We start from the raw sequence: 24,630 nt of genomic DNA on the forward strand, positions 1-24,630 counted from the left end.
ATACTTTAAATTACATGTTTAAGTTTAATTTTATAGAAAGCATTCATTAAATTTTAAACAATAATTTGTATTAGTGGTCATTTTAGCTAGCTACACACGTCCCTGCATTAGTACTGCATTACTATATTCTTATGATCGTTTCTGAGCTTCCGTTTGGCTTTATTTTGAAAAACCAAGGACCGGTGTTACGGAAAAACGACTTTACAGCGTCAAGAAAATTATCAAAAAGTAAAAATGTAAGTTAAAAAAATATATCTTTTTAATTTTTTACCATTTCTCGTTTTTATTAGTTAAAAGCTGATGCTTTTTTTTCTTTACTCGATTTAACTGATTTTTAAACCGACGTTTAAACTGTAACGGTCAATTAGCTGTTAGCATAAACCGCCACCTTTCAGAGTGCCGTTAGCCTAGCTTAGATACTTTTAATCAAATTTGATTAAGATCGTCAACCGCATTTATTAAATTCCACAGGTTCGATTTTAAAGATACCATTTATTTAGTTTCAACATCTCTGCAATAATACTTTGCGTTAGTGGCCATTTTAGCTCGCTAAACTATATTTGTTGTGGTTAGTTTTAACGTCTTTGCAACAGAGAGAGGGGTGTGTGTTTGAAGCTATCGGCTCTCCGTTCAGCCGGTGGGTCTTTGTCTCTGATGGAGGCTAAACAACACGCAGCTTGAATTTCCGTCATTTACACACCTATCGCTTTACCTGCGTTACAGTTCGTATCGCGACTAATTTGTCTGCGGCGGCGATACTAAACAAACGGAACACTCCCCTGTCGTCCAACTCCTCCCATTCTATGCAACCCTCCCTCTGTCTGTTTTTTTTGTTTTGTTTTGTTTTTTTTTTTCTCCTCCCGGGTGCCTCATCTGCTCCGAGCGCAGTCGGTTTCGCTGCCGAGCTGAAGGTTTTAGCCGCAGACCCCCGCTTCTGCTCTTTGCTGCATCGCGCTTTCTTTCTTTTTTTATTTACCCGCTTTGATTTGATGTCATTTTCCACCTTGAACGTATATATTTATATATAAATTATTTCCTCCCCTCTCCTTCTCTCTCTCACTTCAAGGCTGCGCTGAATTAAACCTGCAGATTTAAAAAAAAGGAAGTCTTTGCGGAAAAATAAGGACCCAATAAACGTTTCTGCCGGAGACCTTCAATCCGTCCGGACTAACAGGTAAGAGGAGGCCGTGCACATTTTAACTTGGCATCATCTTTATCGCACCTTGACGCATTTTAAACTGGGGAGTTTTACATGTAATCCATTTTGCAAATGTTCAGTAACATACGCCTTTATTACCACTCCTCCTGCCTGTTGCATGGACGATCAGGGCTGCCTTTTGTTGTTAAAGAAAAAGGCAGATCACTCATAATGATGTTATTGTTATTACAAATGTCTTATCAGAATGTTGTTTGTTTTTCTTGTTGTATAAAATGATGTTATTTAAGACAACATGAGGAGATTTTGTTCTCCTATAAGAGCTTATATTTTAACTGCAAATGTGTTGTCTTGTCAGGGAGTGAAGGGCTTTTTTAAAAAAAAACTATTAGAGATTACTTTATTGAATCACTTCCTTAAAACCCATAATGACCTTTAGTCAGCCATGACGTGAAAATGAACAGGTTTCTGCTTGTTGCAGGCAGGATTTATGGTCCACGCGTGCAGGGCTGCGGGAAATTCACAAAGTCTCGTCCTTCCAGGGGGTCATTCTCTGAAGCCACCATCGTGGCGTGCCGTGTCGTCGCTTCTCGCTCGTAACGGCGTACGCTGTGCCCGGCCGTGGCGTCTGCGCCGCCTTTATCTTGTCCTCGTTGAACAATGCAGCCAGTCAAGACAAGTTCACGCTCCCTCCAGGCTTTGGACTCTGTACCAGTTAGGCTAGTTTTTCTTTACTTAATATAAACACAGATAAACTGACAAACACACACACACACACACACAGAGAAGGGAGCCACATTTCCCACACAATCTGCTTTTCTTTCTCTCTCCACACAGACACATTTGCACTACCCATCCTCGTGTGACTCGTTTTTTTTAACTTTCACCTTTCATTATCTCACGGGAGGCAAGCGAAACGTCTGCTCCAGAGTCTAATGTTCAGTTTACTTCCAAAGATTAAAAACTTAATTTGTGCTTTAGCGTGCCAAGAACCACGCTGTGTTTTAGGTTTTGCTGTTCGGCGAGGAAATATGCCGCCGTGCAGTTGTTCAAACGAGAGTTGTGGCGTTTTAATGAGCTGAACGGATTACTAATACTTAACCTAATTACTTTGCTTGCTCCACCCTGGCTGCTTTCTCTCTCTCACGTTGTGATTTGTTTTATGGATTGGTCTTCTTACGCTTTTAAATCAATCACCTGGTCGCCGGTGTTGGACTGTTTTGCAATCATTCTTGTTGCTTCTCCTGAAAAAAGAAAAAAGAGCGATGTGGTTAGTGAGCTGGAACTCTGAGGCAGTTTAGATGGGGATTAGAGTTGTGTTTTCACAGCTTCAGAAGTTGTCATAAAACTACCTGCTCACTCTGACTGTCACCTACCAAGCCTTCAGGAATGAAGTTACTCCAATTTAAGTAAAACAAAATTCCCACGAGATTCTTTTGTGAAACCAAAATGAGACACATCTGTAAAAACATCCTTACTATCTTTTATAATTCTAAGAAAAACGAAACCAAAAGTTTTTATTTTACAGCACCTGAAACAAGTTTCACTAAATCTTCTAACCCAAGTCAAAAGCTTAAACAAAAGCTTGACTAATTTTCTACATAAAATATGAATTATTTTAGTTGTCGAAGTTAATCAGTACGTTCACATTTAAACCCTGAATGTGTTTTTAACACTTATATCTGTGTATAAACAGTTTTTAGTAGCACAAATCCATTTTGTAGTCTTTCATGCCCAAATTACTCCTTTTCAGCTGCCAAATCTTTCAGTAATATTCCAATTTGAGAGGTAAAACTGTGTAATTTCCTAACATTTTCTATTGATTTATTAACTTGTGTGCGTACAAATGCTAAAAAAAATATTTGACATGTTTGTTTGGGGCTCAAGACTTCAAAACAAATGTGGAAAAACCGAGCAAGCAGTTCCCTCAAGCCATTAACTTTTCTTGGGAACGTAGGAGACGAACACGCCGCATTAACGTCCCGAGTGAGGTGCTCAGCCCGTGCGCCGCCATGATGCAGACATCAGAGCTCAGCTAAAGGTTGCTGCGCCGCGTTTGATGAGGGATGACGCCCTTATCCGTCCTCTTTGAGCCCCGCTCGGCTGCTCACCTCGTTCGCTGTGCACGGGAGCTTCTCGTTTGTCCATTTGCTTATCATTTTTTATCAAAAACGGTAAAAGTTTAGGAAGAAATTACTTGTGAATGTGAGGGTTTGCTCGTCTTTATGATGGTTGCTAATGTAGGTTTAAATGACTAATTTAACTTGCGCGCTGTCTGAAGTAAGTTTTGTTTTTAACGAGCCACTTAATTTATTCATCAGCAGAGGATATTCTTGTGTGGGCTGAGGCGGCGCTGTGATATAATCCTAAATATGTAGTATCAAGCCTTGACTCTTCATCAACATTTGGTAATGAGTTCAGTTCTGTCTTCTTTATAACTCATTAATTTTGTTTCATTTCCCTCTTGGTTGAAGCGTTGTGGTTCTATGTTCTTCTCGTAGATCTTCTGGCCCGTCTCTGCTGCGCTTTAGGACACATTGTTGTGGAAACGTTGCTGAGGACTCCCTTCAGGTCCACTTCTGTCCAAAGTTTTGGTCCTGTTGTTAAAAAGAACGCATGAAATCTAGCAATAACGCCAACGTTTTCTCTCTGTGGATAAATCCTGAAAACTTTGGTCGAGCGTGACAGTTTTGGCTCTTAATTAGCTCACAAAAGCAATCTCCACAAATTCTGTTTCTTTCTTACAAAAAAATCAGTCCTGAAGAGTTTTTTGATTAATCTTAAGATCGGGTCAGGGCTAAAATGGTCGAGTTTTTGTTTGGCGCCAACTAACAAACAAACACAACAACCTAATATGTTGAATATGGCAAACACGATATATTTGCCTGATATCAGCTTGTCGCTGCTGTCGTTGGAGAATTTTCATGCTAATATTTGCCTTGAGCTCAAATTACAGCAGGCCGAGTCTGACAGAGGTACCACCGAGGTTATTGACTCAGTCTTCAGCTGATTTAGAGCCCGTCTGAGCAGCTTTACCTTTACCTGCAGTACGTTTCTACATTTGCTGGTTTAGTGGGAACATTTAGCCTATGAGTAACTAATAAATCTTATTCCCCGGCCTAAGGAAGTTACCTCTGATCTGTTTATGAACATGTGAGCGTGTCATACTCAACCTCGCCTCATGGTCAGAACCACCTCCATCGTCTTATAGCGTCAATAAAGCGGATCTAACAAGGAAAATCATCTGTAATAATAAAAAGAAACTGTGAAAAGCTGCAGTGACTCTTAAGAGTCAAAGCAGCTTTTATCAGCAAGCGAAAGGTCACTCCTGTTTATATTCAAAGGTGCCGGCTGCAGTATAAAACCAGTATAGCTTTGGAGAAGAGCCAGAATTGCTGCATTTTTTTTTTTTCCAAGAGTGGTTGTAATGGCAGCTGTGCGCCATTTGGTGTCTGGAGTGTTGCTAAGGAGCATTTTGATGATGTAAGCTGGTTATTGCCTCGTCAGGGTGTGCGTAAGCGCAGACTCTTTGACACTGACGTGGACCTAAACGCCGGACAGGCAAGGCTGCAGGAGGAGCGCTCGTCTTTTAACCACCCCCCCTCCTCTTTCCCCCCTGAGAAAAAGTTTGTATTGATCCGTAGGCTTGGAAGAGGAGGATGCACAGACAAGCATAATGGTTAAGCAAGCAAAGCAGATGTTGTAGCTACTCGCTCCTCAGTCCTGGCTGCTTTATTTTCCCCGGGATGTGACTTTGTTCCTGTTTTCCCAGAACGAGTGCAGCAGCTAAATTCCCACCTCTTCCTTATTCCTCCTTTTCTGCTGCAGCGTTGTCCTTCTGGGCTGTGTATTTGCATGCCGTCACACACAATCACACACACTTGTTCCCTCACAGTCCCCCCACCCCCACCCCCCCATTGCTTCCTCCGTCTGTGTCTGCCACCACCAGACGTAGGGGCTGATAATATCTGCTCCAACGCCCTCTCCTCCTCCTGTTTTGTTCCACTCCTCTCCTATGTGCTACAGTACCTATTGTTTATTCACAACGTGCATAAAAAGGTTTTACACAGCACAGCCTTCCTTTCTGTTTGTTTGTTTTTTAAAAACCCAAAATGCAGCCAGATCATCATGCTTTTCTGTCTTGTGTGTGTCACCTCACTGATTATATCTGTATTCACTTAGTGTCCGGACACGTCACTCTGCTCCCTGAGTGTGAGCTGAACAGCAGGTTGCATGCATCATCCTTGCATCATCCTGCAGTATGTTTCAGACACAAGTAACTCCTCGGTGTCTGGAAAGACAGAGCTGTGTGGAAGCGGGGCTCGGGGCTGCTGGACAGTTTGAACGTTAGCGTGTGGCTCTGGCATGACTTCTATGACTGTGTTTGTACCAGTAGGAAAAAAAAAATAGTGAGAGGAACAAGGACAGGCTCTGTGAAGGGAGGAGCTGCGTTTCAATGTGCCCCGTCATTGGTCGGCGGCGTGCCCGGCTCGCCTGTAAACCTCTGCCTGATTGGTTTCTGCTTCGCATTGAGCAGGGCAGCTGCAGTTGTGAGGAACTGCCCCTTCCCTTTCTGCCTTTTCATGCCTCTTCCCTTCATATTAATAACTGTCTGGGAGTCATCTGCATCCGACGCTCCGACCCGTGTCCCCTCAAGGACGTCGCTTCTTACTGTACGATCACGTCAAGTTTTCTTAATTACTTTCTGCTCCATGGAGGGCAGGGGAGTTAAAGTGACGTATCTGTCCTGCCTGCAATCTCCCTCCATCCTCGCCCTCTCTCTCCTCTGTATCACTTAATCAAGACATAGCTTGCCCTTTCCTGTTTCATTGCTGCCTCCCTCTCCCCCCCCACCCTGCTCTCCTATTTGTTTGCCCTCGCTTTTTTTTTTTTTTTCCTCCTCCTTTGGCTGTTTTCCCCTCCACCTTCCTGCGGCGTGCTCCTCATCAGCCTCCCTTAAAAGAGGCTCGGCGCGAGGCTGTGGCTTCGCAGTGCCGTTCTCCGCTCCAAAGGGTGCAGTTTCTATTTTTTTTTGTTTGTTTTTCTTTTGTTAACGCTTCTCTGCTTTCACAACCCACAGCGAGGCAACAAGCAAGGACATGCGGCAGAGAGGTCACTGAAGAGGATGACAGCCGAAGAATAGAGAGCAGCGAAGGAGGGATGAGAAAGAGACTGAAGTGAGAGGAAGTGGAACTTCAAAGTGCCTACCCTGAGGTTTTGTTCAGCGGGTCTGCTGGGTTACAGCAGGTGAGGGCTCAGTCTGCATTCGGCCTTGAATTGAGGCTATATTTTGTCCTGACACAAAGTCATCCATCCCACGTTGCTGAGCTGCAGTCTCGACATACCCTGAGCTGAGCTACAACGTTGTCTCATCATTACAAGGACATTACGGTGTAAGGCTCTGCTGCTTTTCTTTTTTTTTTTTTTTGCTCCACAGTAATGTTTTTGGTTTCTCTGCAGCAACTGCTCCAGGCCCGATTATGTTGACGTGAACGTAAATAAGACTTATCGTGGGTGTCAGCTCTCGTTCATGTAAGTTTACAAACATATCTGAGCAGACCACAGTGATGTCTTCGGAGTAGTTTCCCTGTTTTAGTTCTTTTTTTTTTTCTTTTGAGGCAGAGCTGGCCTCTGCTCATAGTTAACCTCCGCTATCTGATCCAGTGAAACTTCAGCTGCCACTTTTCCCAAGAACAACCAATAAATATCCCCCAACAAAAGGACTTGAGGCCTTTCTGCACCAAGGGAAAAATAGTTGTCCTTTTTTTTTTTTTTTTTCCGGGGAGTTCTTTTTTCCTACTAAATCACCATTAGTCACCCTTGATCACATTGGACATTTTTCCGTCCACTTGCCCTCGCCGCTGCTCCGCGTTTGTGCGCGTCTCAGATGGCTCTCAGCATGACCATGGGGCGAGACACCAAATGGCTGACCTTGGAAGTGTGTCGTGAGTTTCAGAGAGGCACCTGCTCACGGTCTGATTCGGAGTGTAAGTTTGCACATCCCTCACGGAGCTGCCATGTGGAGAATGGCCGAGTCATCGCCTGCTTCGATTCGCTCAAGGTAACAATGCAACACACACATCAGTCCTTGCCATATTACGAATAGTTTGTTCCCTTGTTCCCTGTCAGACATGTCGGCTTCTCTTTTGGTGATAAAGTAGTTGAGTTTTACCCACTTATAGACACTTTTAGACAAACACACCCGCAGAGAATCCCAAACTAGGGTTTCCTGCATTGTTGAAACCTGAGATGATTCGCCTTGAATATTTGTTTTTTAATTATCTGAACATTTTGATGTCATAGGTAAATTTGTGCTAGTTTGCTATTAGAAGGAAAAAGACATTATTGTAACAAGCTTCCTGTCTACATTAGAAAATGTGTTGATATTGTGAGAATATCACCTTTTAGTCCCAAAGATCTGGGTTCAAACCAAGGCTGAACGATATTAATGCAAGTCATGCTGTTTACTGTATGAGAATCTCAGTAAAAATGACTCTTTGCAACCCAATAACGTCCAAAATCTCCAGGTTTTTATTACTTCATAACTAGTTTGACATAAATGATCAGATGAAGAAATCAAAATATATATAAATAAACATGTACGATTTCCTTTAAGATACAGAGACACTAACACAGTTTGTGTTTTTTTTCTCCTTTGGATGGACAGAATTAAATGAAAGGAGTTGTATTTTGTGGTTAAAGCCATGTTTTTCCTTATGTCTGTAAATGAAAGGCAAAAATCTAGGTTTAAATTTGGATTTAAAAGCTAAACGTTTAGTTTTTCCTGTTCTTACTACTGTTTTAAATGAAGTTTATTCTTTTGAAACTTAAGTTATTGACTAAGTGAAGATAATATAGGTCTTATTTTCTGTGCCGTTTAAATATTTTCCTGATATTTGCCTGGGTTTCCTGCAGATACTGTCTTCCTCTCTCGGTGCAAAAACATGTTAGGGTAATTGGTGATTCTGAACCGACCTTTGGAGTCATGTTTGTTTTTTTCCAGCAGAAATTACCCCAAGCCTGGTCCCCGAACGGAGGTTTCATTTTTCAGACGGACAGTTTCCGAGAACACCGCAGCAAACTGAGCCAAATGTTAGATAAACTTCACTCACTCAGTTTCTGCACCCACTTAAAGGTCGGGGGTCGTGGTGCCGGAGCCTATCCCAAGAGTCGTCTGACAAAGACGTGGAAGCCCTGTGAGACAGAAGCACTAACCATCACATCGTAAATTTTCATTAAGTTGTTTTCTCTTAAAGCATTAATAATGCATTCAGTGACGACTAAAAACACCTAATTCCCAACGTCAGTGTAATTCTTAATACTTCAGCTATCCAGATTAGGTCAGAATAGCTCAAAGTTAAGTTATTGTTTTTCATTTTGTGAGAATTGGCATTTAAGAGCGAAACAAAAAGCTACAATAAGGAAGTTTTGTCTTCTCTTGAGGTACAGCGAGTGCAGCAGAGTTTCAGGTCAGTGTTGAGGGGGGACAAAAACAGGGAGGTTGATTTTTATGTTTCATTAAAACATAAAAATTGATACCATTATTCCTGAGTGAACATGTTAACTCAGTGCTTCCTGGTTGTCGTGATTGCTTCCATTTGGCTGACGTGTTATTTCTCAGGAAGCCGATCTGCTGATGCTCTGTTCCTTCATCTCTGCTGATGTGGGCTCGCTGGTCGTTCTGCTTCAACATCACTGCAGCTGCTCTCCTGACTTTTATACTGTCTCCTCCACCGCAGAACCCCACCATCAGCACTGTGCACACTCACAAACACCCCCCCCCCCCTTCACTGAGAACTGACGATACTCCACGGCATTTTGCACTAGCTACAGTTGTTTAAAGCACAATGAAGTGTGCTAAATCAAAATATTCAGTTGGTGTGTTGATGTTTGTGGAAGATGTCGCTCCAAAAGCCTTTTTCTGTAGCCAAGAAGTGAGTCGTAGACAAGGGGCTTTCTGTCTGAGTGCAGCTGCTGTCTCCTCGTTTATTGAGTTAGAATTTATTATTCAGCCATTTTTCTGTGTTATGTCCTACGGAGCAGAGGGGAGATGGAGAAGAGAGAGACAGAGAGAGGGGGCCTAGCAACAGCGCAGGAGTGCATACCCATTGGATAGTTTGATCTTTCTGAGTGGCATGGCTGTTTTTAGCACAGAGCAACAGCTTGGTTCTGCGCTGGTCACGTCGAGGGGAGCCGCTTTTTCGCCAAAAAGGCGGCGAGGGACCGCAAAGAGGTCGTGCCAGGTCACGTTGGAGAGACGCGAGGAAGGCACCGGCTGAAGGTCGAAGCAGTTTACAAATCAAGGTGCAGCGGGGCTGTGGTGTCAGCACAGCAAACAAATACCTGTTTACAACAGTGCCCTTACCCCTCAGAGTGTTTGATGATTACACTTAGCTGGTGTTGTTTTCGGTCAGCTGACCTGAAGCGCTGACACTCCGTCCCCAGCAGAGCCGCTCCACAGCATCCCTCCTTCCTCCTGCTCCCCACCCGCTCCTCCCCTCCTTTGTTAATTTTATGGATTTATCCGCTAATGGCTGCCCTCCTCGCAGTCCCTCCCATATCTGGCATCTCCAGGCCGGTGCACGCCGACCGCTGTCATTCCCCGTTGCTCCTCCATTAGCTCCGTCTGCTGGCTTTGAATGGGCTGCGGAGGGAGGAGGAGGCAGAGGAGGGAGGGGGGCAGCTCACCACTTAGTTCTTTTTACCTTGTTAACTGGAGTGCTGCTGTCATCTCATATGATTAGTGTGGACATCACGTATGCCCATCATCGTACGGCAGATTCAATCGCAATTCCACATTTGAATGACATCACTGCGGCGCAGAAGATTAGAATGTTTTAACTTTGTTTTATTCCACTCCGTCTGTAATACAGTTTTTTGTCAACAAAAATGAAGATGCTCAATTTGCAAATAAGAGGAAAGAAATAATTAAAAATCTCCAAATTTATTTTGACTTTTTTAACCAGTTTTCTATCCGCCCAAACTAAAACTGAACCCAGAGTGCACCCGAAGCTGAAAGGACTTACGGTATAATTTTTTTTTGCACATTTACAGATAGTGAATTATCGTGAAATCAAAGCTCTCAGCGTCGTCGTCATGAGAAGGAGTGAGCTCAGACTGCTGAATTTTTAACCAAATAAAAACACGGAGTTTGTCTGATGTTGCCAGAATATTAAACACAGTTGTGAAATGTGTGCAGCGGCGTAGATCCACGCAGAGATCATATTTATTAATATCCCAGCTCTCCTTTCTGCGGGAGCACAGTATTTCTCTGTTGCATAGTGCGTTGCTATGGCTACCAAAAGGAGATTCCTGACCTCTCTTCAGCACCGCTTTTTACTGGCCTCCTTCTCTACCCTAGTTTTCATAGCCTTCATAACAGCTCTTCAGATGCACCTGTGTTCATATTATGAAATTACAAATCCAGTCAGTTCTGTATTATGTATTTTTTAAACCATTATGCTCAGTATTAGATGTATTTTTGTCTCGCTGGGTTGGAGCGGGAGGTTCTCGTGGGACTCGGTCCTCATCCCTAAACACACAGCCTGCTGACGCAAAGCTCGCTCTCGTCTCCAGCGTGAGCGGGAGCTCGTTTCACCCTCTGCTCCCCGGACCATTTTTTAGGTGGCTGCAAGATTTTTTTTTTTTCATGTGGCTGTGAAAAACGGAAGCTAGCAGTAGAGACTTTACGGCAGGGGCTCTCAAACTTTAGATTCAAAGGTCAAAATCTGATTTCTAGATGAGGTCAAAGGTCTGGAACAGCTAGCGTTGAGCAAATTATTTTTTAATTAAATTTACTAACAACTGAAAGAAGTTGTACTGTTTCTGCTCGAACTCTCAATAAAGCTCAATGTGTGCTGTAGTTTCATATGAAATTTTAACTGAAACGTGATTACCTTCATTACTTTTCATGCCTCAAGAAACTGTACCATCAAAACAACTAACGTAATATTTAAAAAATGGCCTTCAATGAGCTGCTGTTACCTCGGCACAAAAGATGTTGTCAGACGAAATACTACATTTATTGCTAAAATGGAGACTCACACAGATAGATAGATAGATAGATAGATAGATAGATAGATAGATAGATAGATAGATAGATAGATAGATAGATAGATAGATAGATAGATAGATAGATAGATAGATAGATAGATAGATAGATAGATAGATAGATAGATAGATAGATAGATAGATAGATAGATAGATAGATAGATAGATAGATAGATGGCGATGTGGCGTAATGCCTTCTTCTTTAGTTTCTGATAATTGCAGACAGAGGATGAAGGCTGACTCGCTTCTCTTTTACTCCAACTCCAACATCCCGTGCTTTTTACAGCTAGTTGTCCCTCTGTTTCGGCCATGTCCTCTGATTCTCACATCCTGGATATGGACACATGACTCGTCAGCCTCCGTCTCTCCGCACGCTCCTGAAGGAGCCACATCACTCTCATAACGGCAGGAAACACACACTCCGTTGCACTTCAGTGCAGTGTCATATAAAGTGGGCTGGGTTTGGATCGACTCGTTGTTTGGTCCCAGTCTGGACTTTGAGAATAGCTGTCCTCGTGTCATATATGTTTTCTTGCTGCTAAACCTTTTTTTTTTTTGTGTGTGTGTGTGTGTATTCCCATCTCAGCTCATTACCTCGGTAATATGACCTCAGGTTGTTGTTAGCCCTCCTAATTTGTCTCCGCTTATGTGCCGTCACCTTCGCAGCGAGCTCACGTGGTGCCAGCTGTTTTGTGCGGGTTTGGCCTAACGATAACACATCTGAGTGACATTTCAGGGAAGTAGATGAGCAGGTGAACAACCGCTTACAGTAGCTTATACTGAAAACATGCTGGGTGATTGTTTTATTTTTGGTAACATTTTCAACACAACAATGTAAACTAGGGATGTCTAAATTTGATTTTAAGCCATTATTGACAAAAATACTCAGTGTGTCAGTGTCCATATGCAAATATGTGTTTATTGTCCTAAACATAATAAAATAAAAGTTAGTTACATTCAAGAAGATAACTACATTAGTGTCCCTGACAGTGTTACTAAGTCCCAATGTTTAGAGTTTAAGAGAAAAACAAGAAATTCTCAAATATTTAGCAGATGAAACAATACAACTACTCCTGACCTGCACTCAGTTACACATTTTTCAAGTATTGGTTTTTAATTTCAAATGTTCTCATGTTTGTTTGTTTGTTTTAAAGGCACATATAAAATCCAGATGGAGACACAGAATCGGTCACACCGGACTGTGAGAGTCGAACACGTGTTTTCAGTCTTTATCTCCGCTCGCTTCAGTGGATATTTCTTCTGTGCCAGAGTGGAAAAGTCCAGAGCTGGCTCAGATACAACACCTGTTGTTTCACATTGCTTTAAAAACACAATTCTTTTCTGGTTTCAAATAAGGTTTATGGTCAACGCGGGTTAGAACGTTTCTAAATGTGAATAAAAAAATGTGAGGTTATTCTCACATTTGAACACATTAAAAAGCAGAATTTACAAACCATAGTTCTTTAAAAAGGCTAAATATTTTTGAAGTTTGTTTTAAAAACGTGTGCTCGGTTGTATGGAGGAGTCTTTGGCTGAACTTGGATCAGTTGCTGAAAAAAAATAGATATTTTTTAGATAATTTGTTTTAGTTTGAAAGATCTGTCGACGTTTGTGTCAAAAACACACCTTGGATGGAGTTGGTTACAGTTTAGTTGTTTTTCCTGTCGATAAATGTCACGCTCTGCAGCTCTCACCGGCCTTCCTCCTGCCTCCTCTTTCTTCAGGGCCGCTGCACGCGGGAGAACTGCAAATACCTGCACCCGCCTCCGCACCTGAAAACGCAGCTGGAGATCAACGGGAGAAACAACCTGATCCAGCAGAAGGCCGCGGCTGCCATGTTGGCCCAACAGATGCCCTTCATGCTGCCTGGAGCACAACTGCAGCCGATCGTGAGCAGTTCACATTAAGACCGAGCTAACTTGTTTAGTGTGTTTAAAGGAGGATGCAGCAAGCTAATATGATAGAATATATAACACAATATTCCATTTTATTAGTTCTACATGGAGTGCTCCTGGTAGCTGGTTGTTGCTCTGGTAGCTTTATCTGTCTTCTCTCTTGTTTCTGTGGTTTATTTTATTCTCAGACGACATTTCCAGTGACACCCTCCCTGGCAACGAGTCCCAGCATGGCATTCAGTCCATATCTCAGCCACATGGGCCCAGCGATGGGCTTGATGCCCGAGCTGTTCCCCAGCTCCCCCCTGCTTGTCCCCGGGAGTCCCACAGGCCTGGCAGCAATGGGGAACGGCACCTCGGCGCAAAAGCATGCGCGCACCGACAAGCTAGAGGTATGCAGGCCCCCAGCGCGTGCAGTTGTTGTGTTGCTATGTTTAGCCGAGGCTCGATGAGAGGTAGATGTTGACCAGCGTTCCCGGTGGCCCTGCCAGGTCTGCCGAGAATTCCAGCGCGGGAACTGCACGCGGGGCGAGAACGAATGCCGCTACGCCCACCCTCTGGAGGCCAGCATGGTGGACTGCAGCGAGAACTCCGTCATCGTCTGCATGGACTACATAAAGGGCCGCTGCAGCCGAGACAAGTGCAAGTACTTCCACCCGCCAGCTCACCTGCAGGCCCGGATCAAGGCCTCGCAGCACCAAGCCAGTCAAAACACAGCGTCCGCATCCTTGGTGAGTCCTTCTCAGTGCGGTGAAAGCAACGTCTACTCTGAGTTATTTGTCCTTCTGTGATCTTACACAGAACACAGTGGAGGATCTGAGACAGCTTTATTATGTTTTTAATCAACGTTCACCACTGAAGCAACATAACACGAAGGATTTAAAGAAATTTAAAGAAACTCAGAACCAAAACTTTAAATGTTCTGATGTTCATTTAGATTTTGTTTTTGTTCTTTCTGCTTTTCTGTGCTGAATGACTGCAGGTTTTACTGTATTTTTAGTTACCAACAGCTCAATTTTAATCCAAAATCTTCTTTCTCGTCTGTAAAGTCGTGAACAATCAGCCATCTGCAGTGAACTTTTAACTCCTTATATTTGAACGCCTCAGATCCTCTGATAGTATTTGCTCCTGAGAGTATCTTGGGTTCTTGAACTCACAGCTAAAGATCCTCGTTTCTAAATGTTTTCTGTCTGACTCACCTGGCTACGTCATCCTTTTTCTTTCATTGTTGTTTTACCTGCTCGTTTATGTAAAGCCTGTTTTAACACATACTGTCATTTAAGCAGCGGTTTATAAATTTAAAGGAATAACTTACTGATTTACTAATTTTACCTGATATATGTATTTGGATTATTTGCTGGAAATTATTTCCTCTCTTTTTGTTTTTTCTAATATTTCTCTCCAGTGTCTTCTAGTGTGATAGGGTGTTTCAGGAGGACATCATGACAGAATAAAATCACTTTTTTTCTCATTTTGCTCTTGGCCTGACCTTTGAGCTGTACTGCAGCCCCTTCAGCTAATCTTTGATACTGCAGTGCCCTCTTGTGGTTGTAAAAATAAATCAAAATCCCACAAAGATAATTGTATTTTTTACCTTGAGATGGCTGCAGGAAGTGAAAGTGTTTCTACCTCACATTGGTAAGAGATGCTCACTCTTTTCCTTTTTTTTCCCCCCGATTTCTCCTCCTGGTCAGGCTTTGCCTCCAGGAGCTGTGCAGACGCTACCGAAGAGGCAGATCATAGAGAAGAGCAATGGAGCTGCGACCACCGTCTTCAACCCCAGCGTGTTTCACTACCAGCAAGCTCTGGCGAACATGCAGCTCCAGCAGCCCGCCTTCATCCCCACAGGTGAGCCTCTGCAGAGGTTATCAGACCGTGAGATGAGATGATTTTCAGTGTATTTTGCACATTCAAGACTCTAATTCACTCCTCTCTTATGCACTGATTTTTTTGTGTCGCTCTTCTGTGACTTTTTGCTGCTTGACTGATGATTTGTTGAGACCTTAAACGAGGTTAGAGCTCTCGTGTTACAGCAGCAAGCACATCAGAGCGTCGTTCTGCAGGAGAGTTTTGATCCACTGATTAGTAGGCAGATTCTTTACAGGTTCTTTTCTCTTTCAGTCAGACGCTGAAGATGTTCGGAAGTCCCTCTGGTTTTACTTGAAAGTAAAAACTGGTGAAAGAAAGTAAAAGACAATAAAAACAGCATAAGACGTGTTATCCTGCAGCTTCAACCATGTGTCTCATAATTCGGCTTTAACCTTCTTTTACGCAGCTTTTCTTTTGGCAGAAAGATGTTTTTAACAGCAGTTTAAATTTAATTTTAGTTATGTTGGATTTGAACTAGTCATTATATAAGTTGGGGACAAAGAAAAAAAATCAAACATTGATTAGTGAAATGGCTGAAAAGTGTTTGACGTGATTTATTGATGGGTCTGAATTCTGCAGCCAAAACACCCACCTACCTGTTCTGTATTCAAAGGAACATATCTGCCCACGCATATTTAATATGCAATATTTCTTTTCAATCTCTGGACACTTTAGGTCCATTTTCACACTAACAAACTGTACAGAAAAGCTTTTTCGGCTCATCTCTGAAGCTGCTGAAAATCACATCCAGCCTAAAATGGACCGTGAGTTGCTTTTTCCAGCTCCGCAGAAGGGAAGTGTGTCTGTTGTTTTAAACGTTTTTGAGTCACGGACAAAAGGAGGGATGACTAAAGAATAAAGTGTGGAAATAAAACTAAAAAAATATATATTAATTTGGCTTTTTAAGTCCTTTATTTTGAAGGACAACCCAGTTTTAAAGTCTTGATTAGACAAAGTAAATGAAAATCAGTAACCATTTGAACCGGTTGTGTTTGGGGCAATTTAGTTCAGGTGGTGTGTGTGTGTGTGTGTGTGTTGATTGTTCTGGTAACAGTTACTTGTTAAGTTATTTGTTGAGAATGATTTCAGAAGATTAGAGAGGGACCACTGCATGAAAATGAGTTTTAAGACGTGAGAAATCCTAGTTTACTGTTGGAAATGTATCATTTTAAAGAGGAGTGTGTGTGTGTTGTTGTTGTGGAGATTTAAATCATCTGATCTGCCTCACATCACTGGTCTGATAAGTGCGGGCGTAGCTGCTTACTGAAGCAGTTCGCTCTCGACACCGGAGTGACCGGTTGGAAAATTTTCAGTCGGAGATCCAGACCGAGCATCTCCGACAGTCAGGGAGGTTTGCAGAAAACTCAAGTATTTGAAAAAGAAGAAATCAGAATTAATTTACATTAAGACACTCCTGCTTCAAGAGACTTACTGCTTGTTGCTCATTTCCTCAGTTTCCTGAACTGGTATTCTTCTTTGTTTTTCTTAATATAACATCTTATTTTAAAAGCATAAATTGGCTAAAAATTGAAGGAAAATTAGCTTTTCTTTCAATTATTTTCACTCTGTTAAAAAATATTTCTAAAAACTTATTGTGTCGTTTCAAAGTAATTAGTCCATTTGCTGTTTTTTATTGTTTATAGATGCAACAGAGATAGTTTTATAGATATTCTTCTTTTTAAAGAAGGATAAACTTCTTTAATAAATCCTAGAAAATATTAGATAAAGATAAAAACAAGAAAAAGTCCTAAATTCAGCTTCAGTAGCTGCTGGTGGTGTTTCTTTTTTGGATCATTTGCTCTTTTCATACATGCTCAGCTCATGAAATACAATTATCAGATCCTTCTGTCTGATTCGATTGTATGGTTGTGTATTCGTTTGACTACTTTTGTTTTATTCTTTTTACCTGGTTAGCTAATTGAATATGTGATTTTTCTTTCTCTTATTTTGTTTGCATGTCTCCTTGTTATTTGTTTACATCCATCTTGTCAAAATCACTCGACCTGTGCCACGATTTTCTTTTTGAATTTGACCCATTTCGCCACGGTGACCATTTCATTCCTGTCCCCCTCTTCCTCCTCCACGCCCACATCCTCGTCCTCCTGTCCTTTGTCTGACTCGCCTGAATAAAAGTTCCCATGATGCACGGTGCCACCTCCTCCACTGTTTCGTCGGCCTCGACCCCAGGCATCAATGTTCCTTTCGCTGAATCTGCCGCCTCGAATCAGGTTTGCTCTTTCATTTCACTTCTTTTTTTGTTTGTTTTTTTAGCTCTGTAGACTCTGTTCACGTGTCGCTTTTTGTTATTAGTTTAAAGAGCCATCTGCTTGGAGTGTTTTATGTTTTCATTTCATCTGTCTCCACTCAGTCTTTTGTCGCACGAGCAAATGAAAAAAGAAATTCTTCACGTGGGAAACGTGTTCGAGACAAATAATCTTAGGCCATTGTTGTTCACAGTTACATTTGTCTCAACCTTTTTCCTGTTTAAGCTTTAATCGCCCTCAAGCAGAAAAAAAATATATTTATTTTGTAGCTCTGTTTTGACAAGAGACAACCTGTTTTATCTGATGGGATTTTTCTCGCCTCTTCTCATCGAGTTATGCCTAAATTAAGTGCAGTGATCCAAAAGAGACACCTTCTGGCCATAAACAGTACTGCACGTCTTTATATTTCCTTCCGAGGAGACAGACTTCCTTGTGGATTTGATCAGTAGCTCTTCAGGCTTTCTGAGGGTTTTTACAAGCAGTGCGTAACAACGGCACAAGTTGTTCCTTTTTTGTCACTGTCGCAGTTGTTTGACCAAGATAAAACAGTATTTTAGCGCCAGCAAGATGATTTTACAGCTAAGAGTCGGCGTGCAGCAGATGGTCAGCTGGCGGTCGAGGGGCATAGATGCAGGGCGGGAAGGCAGGTTGTGGAAATCACAAAGACGAGCTAACCGGAAGCGGACCGTGGAACAGGACAAGCAGGAACCTGGTGTGACACGAGGAACGGGACAAAGGAACTACAGTCACGCAAGCCACAATAAAACCGAACCCAACAGAACCACGTCGTTATATAAAGAGCAGCAGATGATTCGACAGAAACTCTAACAGAAGGAGGAAGCACCGCTCAGGTCTTTGCTGGATTATTTGTCCCATTTCTTAAAGACTTTCAGATGCAGATCCTCTGCTGTTTTTCGGACCTGATGCTTGTTCTTTTGTCCACTTTCCTCATTTTTAAGCCACACACTGCACCGTGTGCTGTCAGGCTCGGGCACAAGGAGTTTTAAAGACCTTTTAGAAAGTCTGAGAAACTGTTGATCAAGACCACTTTAATAAAAAGCACCAAAAAGTCTGGCTTGTTGGAAGCAAAGTAAAGCTTTTCTTTGTTCTTCTCTTTTTATCTGTTCTAGTTTAACAATGAAAATGATGCTACCATGAATAAATTGTCAATATTTCTGTTATCTCTTTTAAAATCATGTCTATCTATCTATCTATCTATCTATCTATCTATCTATCTATCTATCTATCTATCTATCTATCTATCTATCTATCTATCTATCTATCTATCTATCTCGTCAGTAAAGTTCACTGCTCCTCCTCTCCGTTGCTCTCTCTCTCTTTCAGTAGACCCCTCTGAGATTCTGACCTCTGACCCAGTGGAGCTCCAGTGCGTTCCCATGGAAACCCATTTCTGCCCCATCCCCAAGCTGCTGGTGTCGGCTCCAGTGGCTCTAAACTCAGTAAGCCTTTCACGTAACCCCAGTTAAAGTTCTCGGAAACCCTGCAGCACTGCAGCGAAACACGTGCCTCTCGCCGACAGTGCGCGCCGACTGAGTGGCAAAAAAAGGGAAAACTTCTTTTTACGACGACGTTCCGAAAAAGCCGCGACGGTTCATGCAATACAAGCCAGGACTTATTTCTGCCGCGTTAGGGCGGCCCTCCCGATGCATAGTGACTCAATGAGCAATAGAGGTCCCTTTCGTCCTGACAGCCATACATGACCACACCTTAAATGTGTCGCAGAAGGCACACGCAGGCATGAACACACACACGTTAAAGACTAAAAGCCCTTTATGGGTTGCAGCCATTACTTGAGGCTGCCCCCCCAAAAAAAAAAAAAAAAAAAGATTTTGATGGCTCCAAAGTGAGAAATGTTCCTTCTGGAAACGCAAACAGACCCGCTACTGGTCGATAACTATGACATGTTGTCAAAATGAAAGTGTTTCATAACATGTCATATTTATGTTGAAGATGTTGTTTTTTGTTGTGTGTACCATTCGGTCCCATCCTGTCTGATGAAATATCAATTAGGGAGTTGTTGATCGTTTGTTCGTGCCTTTGATTTCCCTTCCGCTCATCTGCAGAGGAAACACATTTCCCTAAATTTAATTAACAGAAAATACGGACAGAGATGATATTTGTAGACGGAGGCAATATTGATTACAAATTTGGAATGTATTAGCCAGTGGCTTCTGATGAAGGAACATCTAATCTACACAGACTTATCGTGTTTCAGGAAACTTGTTGGGTTTAAATTATATTTGTTTGTTTTTTTATTCACATTTATTTGTCATCAGCAAACGATGCATCACTCATCGTGTAATGCATAGATCTGAAAAAAAAAGATGTCGAGTCATATAAATTAGAATATATTCACCTTTATTTGTGTGGGTTTTGTTTGTTTTAGGGTGCTGGTTTGAACTTGTTTGTAACTGAAAAAAAGAACGTGCTGCCTTAAAGCAGGTGGGATCGCCTCCACGAGAACGCTCCGGTCTGAGACAAAACAAATATGTTTCAGCAGCGGCGGGTTTTATTTCTTATGGGTGTTTGTTCGCCACAGTTAAACAACTCGTCATCCCCGTTTTGTCCTCATCGTACATTTTTAACAGTGTGAAATTCGTCCGTTCCTTGACTGCAAGCTTTTACATCCAACGCTGGGTTCGTTTCCTAACGTTGTGCCTGAAGTCCGCTGGATATGCAAGAAATTTTCCATTTATTGCAATACTTCGATAAATCTGCTAAGATAAGTGTAAGTGTCGAAAACAGAGACCCGTCCTAGAAAGGCGACTTCTTCGTGTAATTACCTTCGCCCTCGCAGCTTTTCGGGGTGAACACGCGGCACAGGTTACCGTCTAATGGCTCTTCAGGGAGAAATCATAGAACTTGAAATTGTCCCGTGTCCTTTTTTTTTTTCTACTGCTGCATCAGAATAATGAAGCCACAGCTGTTGTGAGAAAATGAGGCGGGAGTGGGGGGGTTAAAAGTACAAATACAAGTACATTTGCAAGGGACTGCTTTGTTTGTGTGTGAAACTAAAACTTTAAGAAAACCTGGGCTGAAATCACTTTAATCCAAAATCAAATGTGCCTCTTTCAAGTCTCCTTAAATCATCGCCGGCGTTACGCTGTAAACACTGACCAGTGCTCGAAGATCCGTGTCGTTCAGTAAGAAATCACGTCTGTTTTGTTTCTTCAGAGGCAGCTGTGCTGTCTTGTTGTTAACGTAGGAATTAAATAAATCAGTGTGTGTGTGTGTGTGTGTGTAGAAAGAGAAGATGAGTCACAGGTTGTGTTGTTTCCTGGATGCTGCAGATGTTACAGCGTTTCCCACTGAACTTTATTCATTTTAAAGAATGTCGTCTTGTGAATGTATCAGAAGCAAAAACTCCACACATGCCCCTCTGACGGACAGGCATGCTGCGATGGAAGGATTCCCTGTACAGAAACCATTTCAGAGGTACCATAATGATACTGTGCTAAGATGTATAAAGTGTGTGTACTGTGATATAGATTTATATTTAACGTCAGTAGGTGGTGTGACTACTTATAGAGATATTTTTCACTGTTCAGGTACATGGAGAATATTGTCTCATTCTGAAAGGTTTACTTGAAAACGCCCGTATCTATGATCATATTTTTTGCTGTTTTCTTACTTTCTTAGACTCACAGAGTTTGATTTCTGTCCATAGATTTTGTTTTAGGAAACTCGTGGATTCAGATTTTGACAAAACAAGGATTTATTTCTACCCTGAGTTGTTATTATTTGCTAATTTTCCGTCCCAAAAGCTTCAAAATGAGACGTAAGTTGGGGATTTATCGCCTTGCTAAACAACAAGCTAGCTTTGTTTACGAAGCTTCCACCATATTTAAAAAAGGGGAACCCCCCCTCCAGCATTATACGAAGGGATTTCCCTCTGCCACAGCAGCCGGCTGAGAAAAACAATCGATTTAAAGGAAATTAAAAGGATTATTTCTGAAGCCACGTCTGTTAGCAAACATGGATTTAAATGTAGATCAGGAAGATTATTTTAGGTTTCCAGGGTTGCTGGATGGTGTCTTCATGGGCTGATTTTTACGCAGATTTTAATTCATTACATATAATTAATTATGTGAGGTGACGTGTTGTCAGAGTGTCGACTAGTTTATCGTGTGATGATTTGGATTTTCAGCACGTTGGAGCAGAAACGGGTCGTCAGAGACAAGAAATAAAACATTTGAGCTGTGACTGCACGTCCAGCTTTACTCAAGTATGATTGCAGATACAACGTTTTGCTTTTTAAGCACACCTTTTTGAATGCTGTCCAATTTTTTTAGGATTCTTTCTCGGCCGTTTTTCTACCTTGAACAAATTTAGCTAAAATACTTTAAAAAAAATAAATAAATAAAAACAAAAAACAAAAAAATCACTGGACAAAAAGAAATGAGTCAGTCTGAGTGGCACCCTTAGTGTTTTTATTTTTTTAGGGTATTTTTAGGGTTTTAATTGAAATAGTAGAACTTTTTCTTTCTTTCGTTGGGAGGTAAACAGGAAGCTGCAGACGCTGTAATCTGTTATTGTTTTCTAATCCATAAACAAATGAGGAAACACTTCAACTGGATTAACTTTGAGCCGCTGAGAACTTCTTTTCACTTTGGCTCCTGAATCCCTGTCAGACACTCAGCCGAGCTTATTTAGATTAAATCTTATTCCCCTCACGTTTGAGTTTCAGCTTCTCGAATAACTTCGGTTGGACGCCGTTTAAATCTTGGCGGGCTCGACCAGCGGCGGGCGCCAGGCACTGCAGCTGATTTAGTTTCAAACGGCAGCGAATATTCGATAAAATGATCCAAGTTTTCTGGTTCAGGTTGAACATTTACTCTGCAGACGTGAGAGCAACACGAGTGACGATGTGTTTGTGTCTGTTTATCTCTAAATAAGCTTTAGTTTTTAATCAGAACGTTTCAGACAAGAATTAGACGTGAAAGTCGTAAAAACCCACTCCTCTCTACCCACCTCTTACATGTAGCTGGGAATAAAACCAACTCCTGATTAAATTAATTGTCTCTCGTGGGGGAATTTGGCGTGAGACATTTAGATTTGTCTATTTATTTAAGAAAAGAAAAAGGTGTACGAGTTTGGACGACTGTGGTGTGGCATGATAATAATAATAATAATAATAATAATAATAATAATAATAATTATAATTATAAAAAAAGAAACTTTTTCCCTTTTCCCCCTGTTATGCTTTTCTTTAGGTCTTGCTGTATTTTTCTCTACACGGTCCTGGATCCTAACATTTTAAAAAATAAAGGTTTTGATTGTTGTGATCTCATCTGTCAGCATGTACGTGTTTATTCAGTTCTAAAAATACGAATAAATAGGCCTTATTCCTCGATTACTGTACAAAGATGTGATAGTTATTAAAAAAGATATATGTAATAATTGTAATTAATTATTTTCAACATTAAAAAGATGGCATGAAAATAGGTTTAAAAGTAAATTATGTATATGTAATAGTTTGTCTAGATCAACAGGAAAACGTAACACAAAAAAAATCATTCGTGCACATTGATGACGTTGTTGTTAATGGTAATTGTTGCTGTTACTATGGCAACAAAATGGCAACATGGCTACCTTTCTATTACCCTTATATTTTTCCTCATGAATTGAATTATCACGCTAACTTGTTCAAAAAAAAAAAAAAAAGAGTGATTTTGTTTATTCTTTAACGGTTTATATAGACAGCTGAAATTCTTGAAATATTGAAATATCCAAAGGTTCTTGGGTCGGGTCAAATTTTTACTTTTTGTTCTGTTGACCGTAAACGTTTGTCTTCTTGTTCGTTGAGTTTTTAAGAAATAAAAATTGACGTCCAAGGTAAAAAAAAAACTTACCTGTCAGGGAGGTAAAAGAGGCTTTTGGATGAAGTGGAAAAGTTTGTTTTTTTCCTGTAAAATCAAACAAGTTTGCCTCCTGCGGGCCGGAAAGCCCGGTTCTGTGGAGGCAGAGAGTTCTGCTTCAGTTCTGGTCAAAAAGTCTCTTTTTTTGTGCCCAGCTGTGCTGGGTGATGTCAGTCCTGACTGAGGTGTATACGAATGTTTGATGTTCACCTTGTTTGCACTTATGTACATAAAATATGTTAAAATACTCTAAATTTATTTTGAATAAACAGATAAATGAGATGATTAAAATAATTAGTGTATTGTTAATGAAATGTTTATTGTTTATTACTTTTCGACAAGCTTGTTTTGAGGTATTTGTCCTTTTTGTTTGTGTGTTTATGAGGACTTTTCTTTGTTTTTTTTGCCACGTATGACTTTGCTTCGCTGTGATCTGTACACAGTTTGCTTTCGGCAGATCTTTCTTTCGGTTTGGGGTGATATATTTGTTTTGTAAAGTGTGACTCCGGCATCAAAGAGAAGAGGTGGATTCGAGCAGTCAATTTAGCTCATCGTGGACAAACAACACGCAGACCATTCGGCAAATCGCCAAGATAAAGCACAGAGTAACTCCACCTGCGGCCAGGAGAATGTGCACGTCGGCTGTGTTCGTTAAAGTTTCAAAGCTGGCTTTTATTTATGTTATTTGATGAAGTCTGTCGTATTTTTGCCCTCTTTGTCATTGTCCCAGACTACAGCAGTTCTGAATTGTAAACAGGATTTCAGCCCGAACCTAAAACAGACGTGCTTTCTGGTCTGTTCCTGCAGAAACTGCGCTCTTCAGCTGCTCTTTAGCTGCTCTGAAAGCCGGTGATTGTGTTGCCATGGCTCTCGTCCTTATCGCGGACCGACTGAGTCATCCTGGCGAATCTGTTCGCAGCTCCCCGACTTCAGAGCGTAAAGCGATGTACTCAAACTCCCCGCTCCCCCCCCCCCGGCCAACGCTTCGATTCGACGCCTCAGCAGCCCTCTCTGTTCCCGACTTCTCATCAACTGCGAGTGAATTATTTCAAGCCCGTGTATTGTCGATGGTACTTTCAGTCGTAATCGTGCCTTCATTGTGCAACACTGATTGTGTGTAAAAGTATTCCTTTGATTCAAAAGCATTGTTTCATCGTGTCATGAGTTGGGGACTGAACGATGGCCTGTGGAAAGCGAAGAGGCCCAAAGACTGTTCAGGACTAAGCCATAAGATTAAACTCTAACGCTCTGAGACGGACTGGCTGCTGGTTTTTGGTTTTTGTTTTTCCGATCAGCTTTAGTTTCACTCAGCTTCCTGCTCGTGGTGCTCGTCTGTGCTGCTCTGCTACACGCTACTTTCTTTTGCACTGTACAGCTGTTAGGGTTTCACGTGCCTCTGATGAGTTCTGCGATTTCTGTTTGACCTTAAATAAAACACATCATTGTGAATCTCTTGTCGTGTTTTCTTTCCCAGCTATAGTTTGTTTTTATACATAAACTCTGGGCTGTTCTTAGAT

General features: G+C 41.6%; 1 protein-coding gene across 7 annotated transcripts; it reads left to right on the forward strand.

Moving 5' to 3' along the window:
• Positions 1-845: 845 nt before the first annotated feature.
• On the forward strand, positions 846-24,562 carry mbnl3 (muscleblind-like splicing regulator 3). 7 transcript variants are annotated; one of them, XM_037977266.1, is made up of 10 exons: positions 846-1,174; positions 6,237-6,403; positions 6,617-6,688; positions 6,775-7,217; positions 12,931-13,095; positions 13,290-13,493; positions 13,593-13,832; positions 14,796-14,949; positions 17,104-17,198; positions 18,582-24,562. In XM_037977266.1, the coding sequence occupies exons 4-10, from the start codon at positions 7,044-7,046 to the stop codon at positions 18,597-18,599; spliced, it is 1,050 nt and encodes a 349-aa protein (XP_037833194.1). In that variant the 5' UTR covers positions 846-1,174; positions 6,237-6,403; positions 6,617-6,688; positions 6,775-7,043; the 3' UTR covers positions 18,600-24,562. The 7 variants fall into 7 exon arrangements, with proteins under 7 accessions (XP_037833194.1, XP_037833193.1, XP_037833191.1 ...); XM_037977265.1 differs by having other exon boundaries at positions 6,779-7,217; XM_037977263.1 differs by having other exon boundaries at positions 6,237-6,688.
• The last annotated feature ends 68 nt before the right edge of the window (positions 24,563-24,630 follow it).

The sequence above is a fragment of the Kryptolebias marmoratus genome, linkage group LG9 (genome assembly GCF_001649575.2).
Source record: "Kryptolebias marmoratus isolate JLee-2015 linkage group LG9, ASM164957v2, whole genome shotgun sequence".
Classification (NCBI taxonomy): Eukaryota; Metazoa; Chordata; class Actinopteri; order Cyprinodontiformes; family Rivulidae; genus Kryptolebias; species Kryptolebias marmoratus.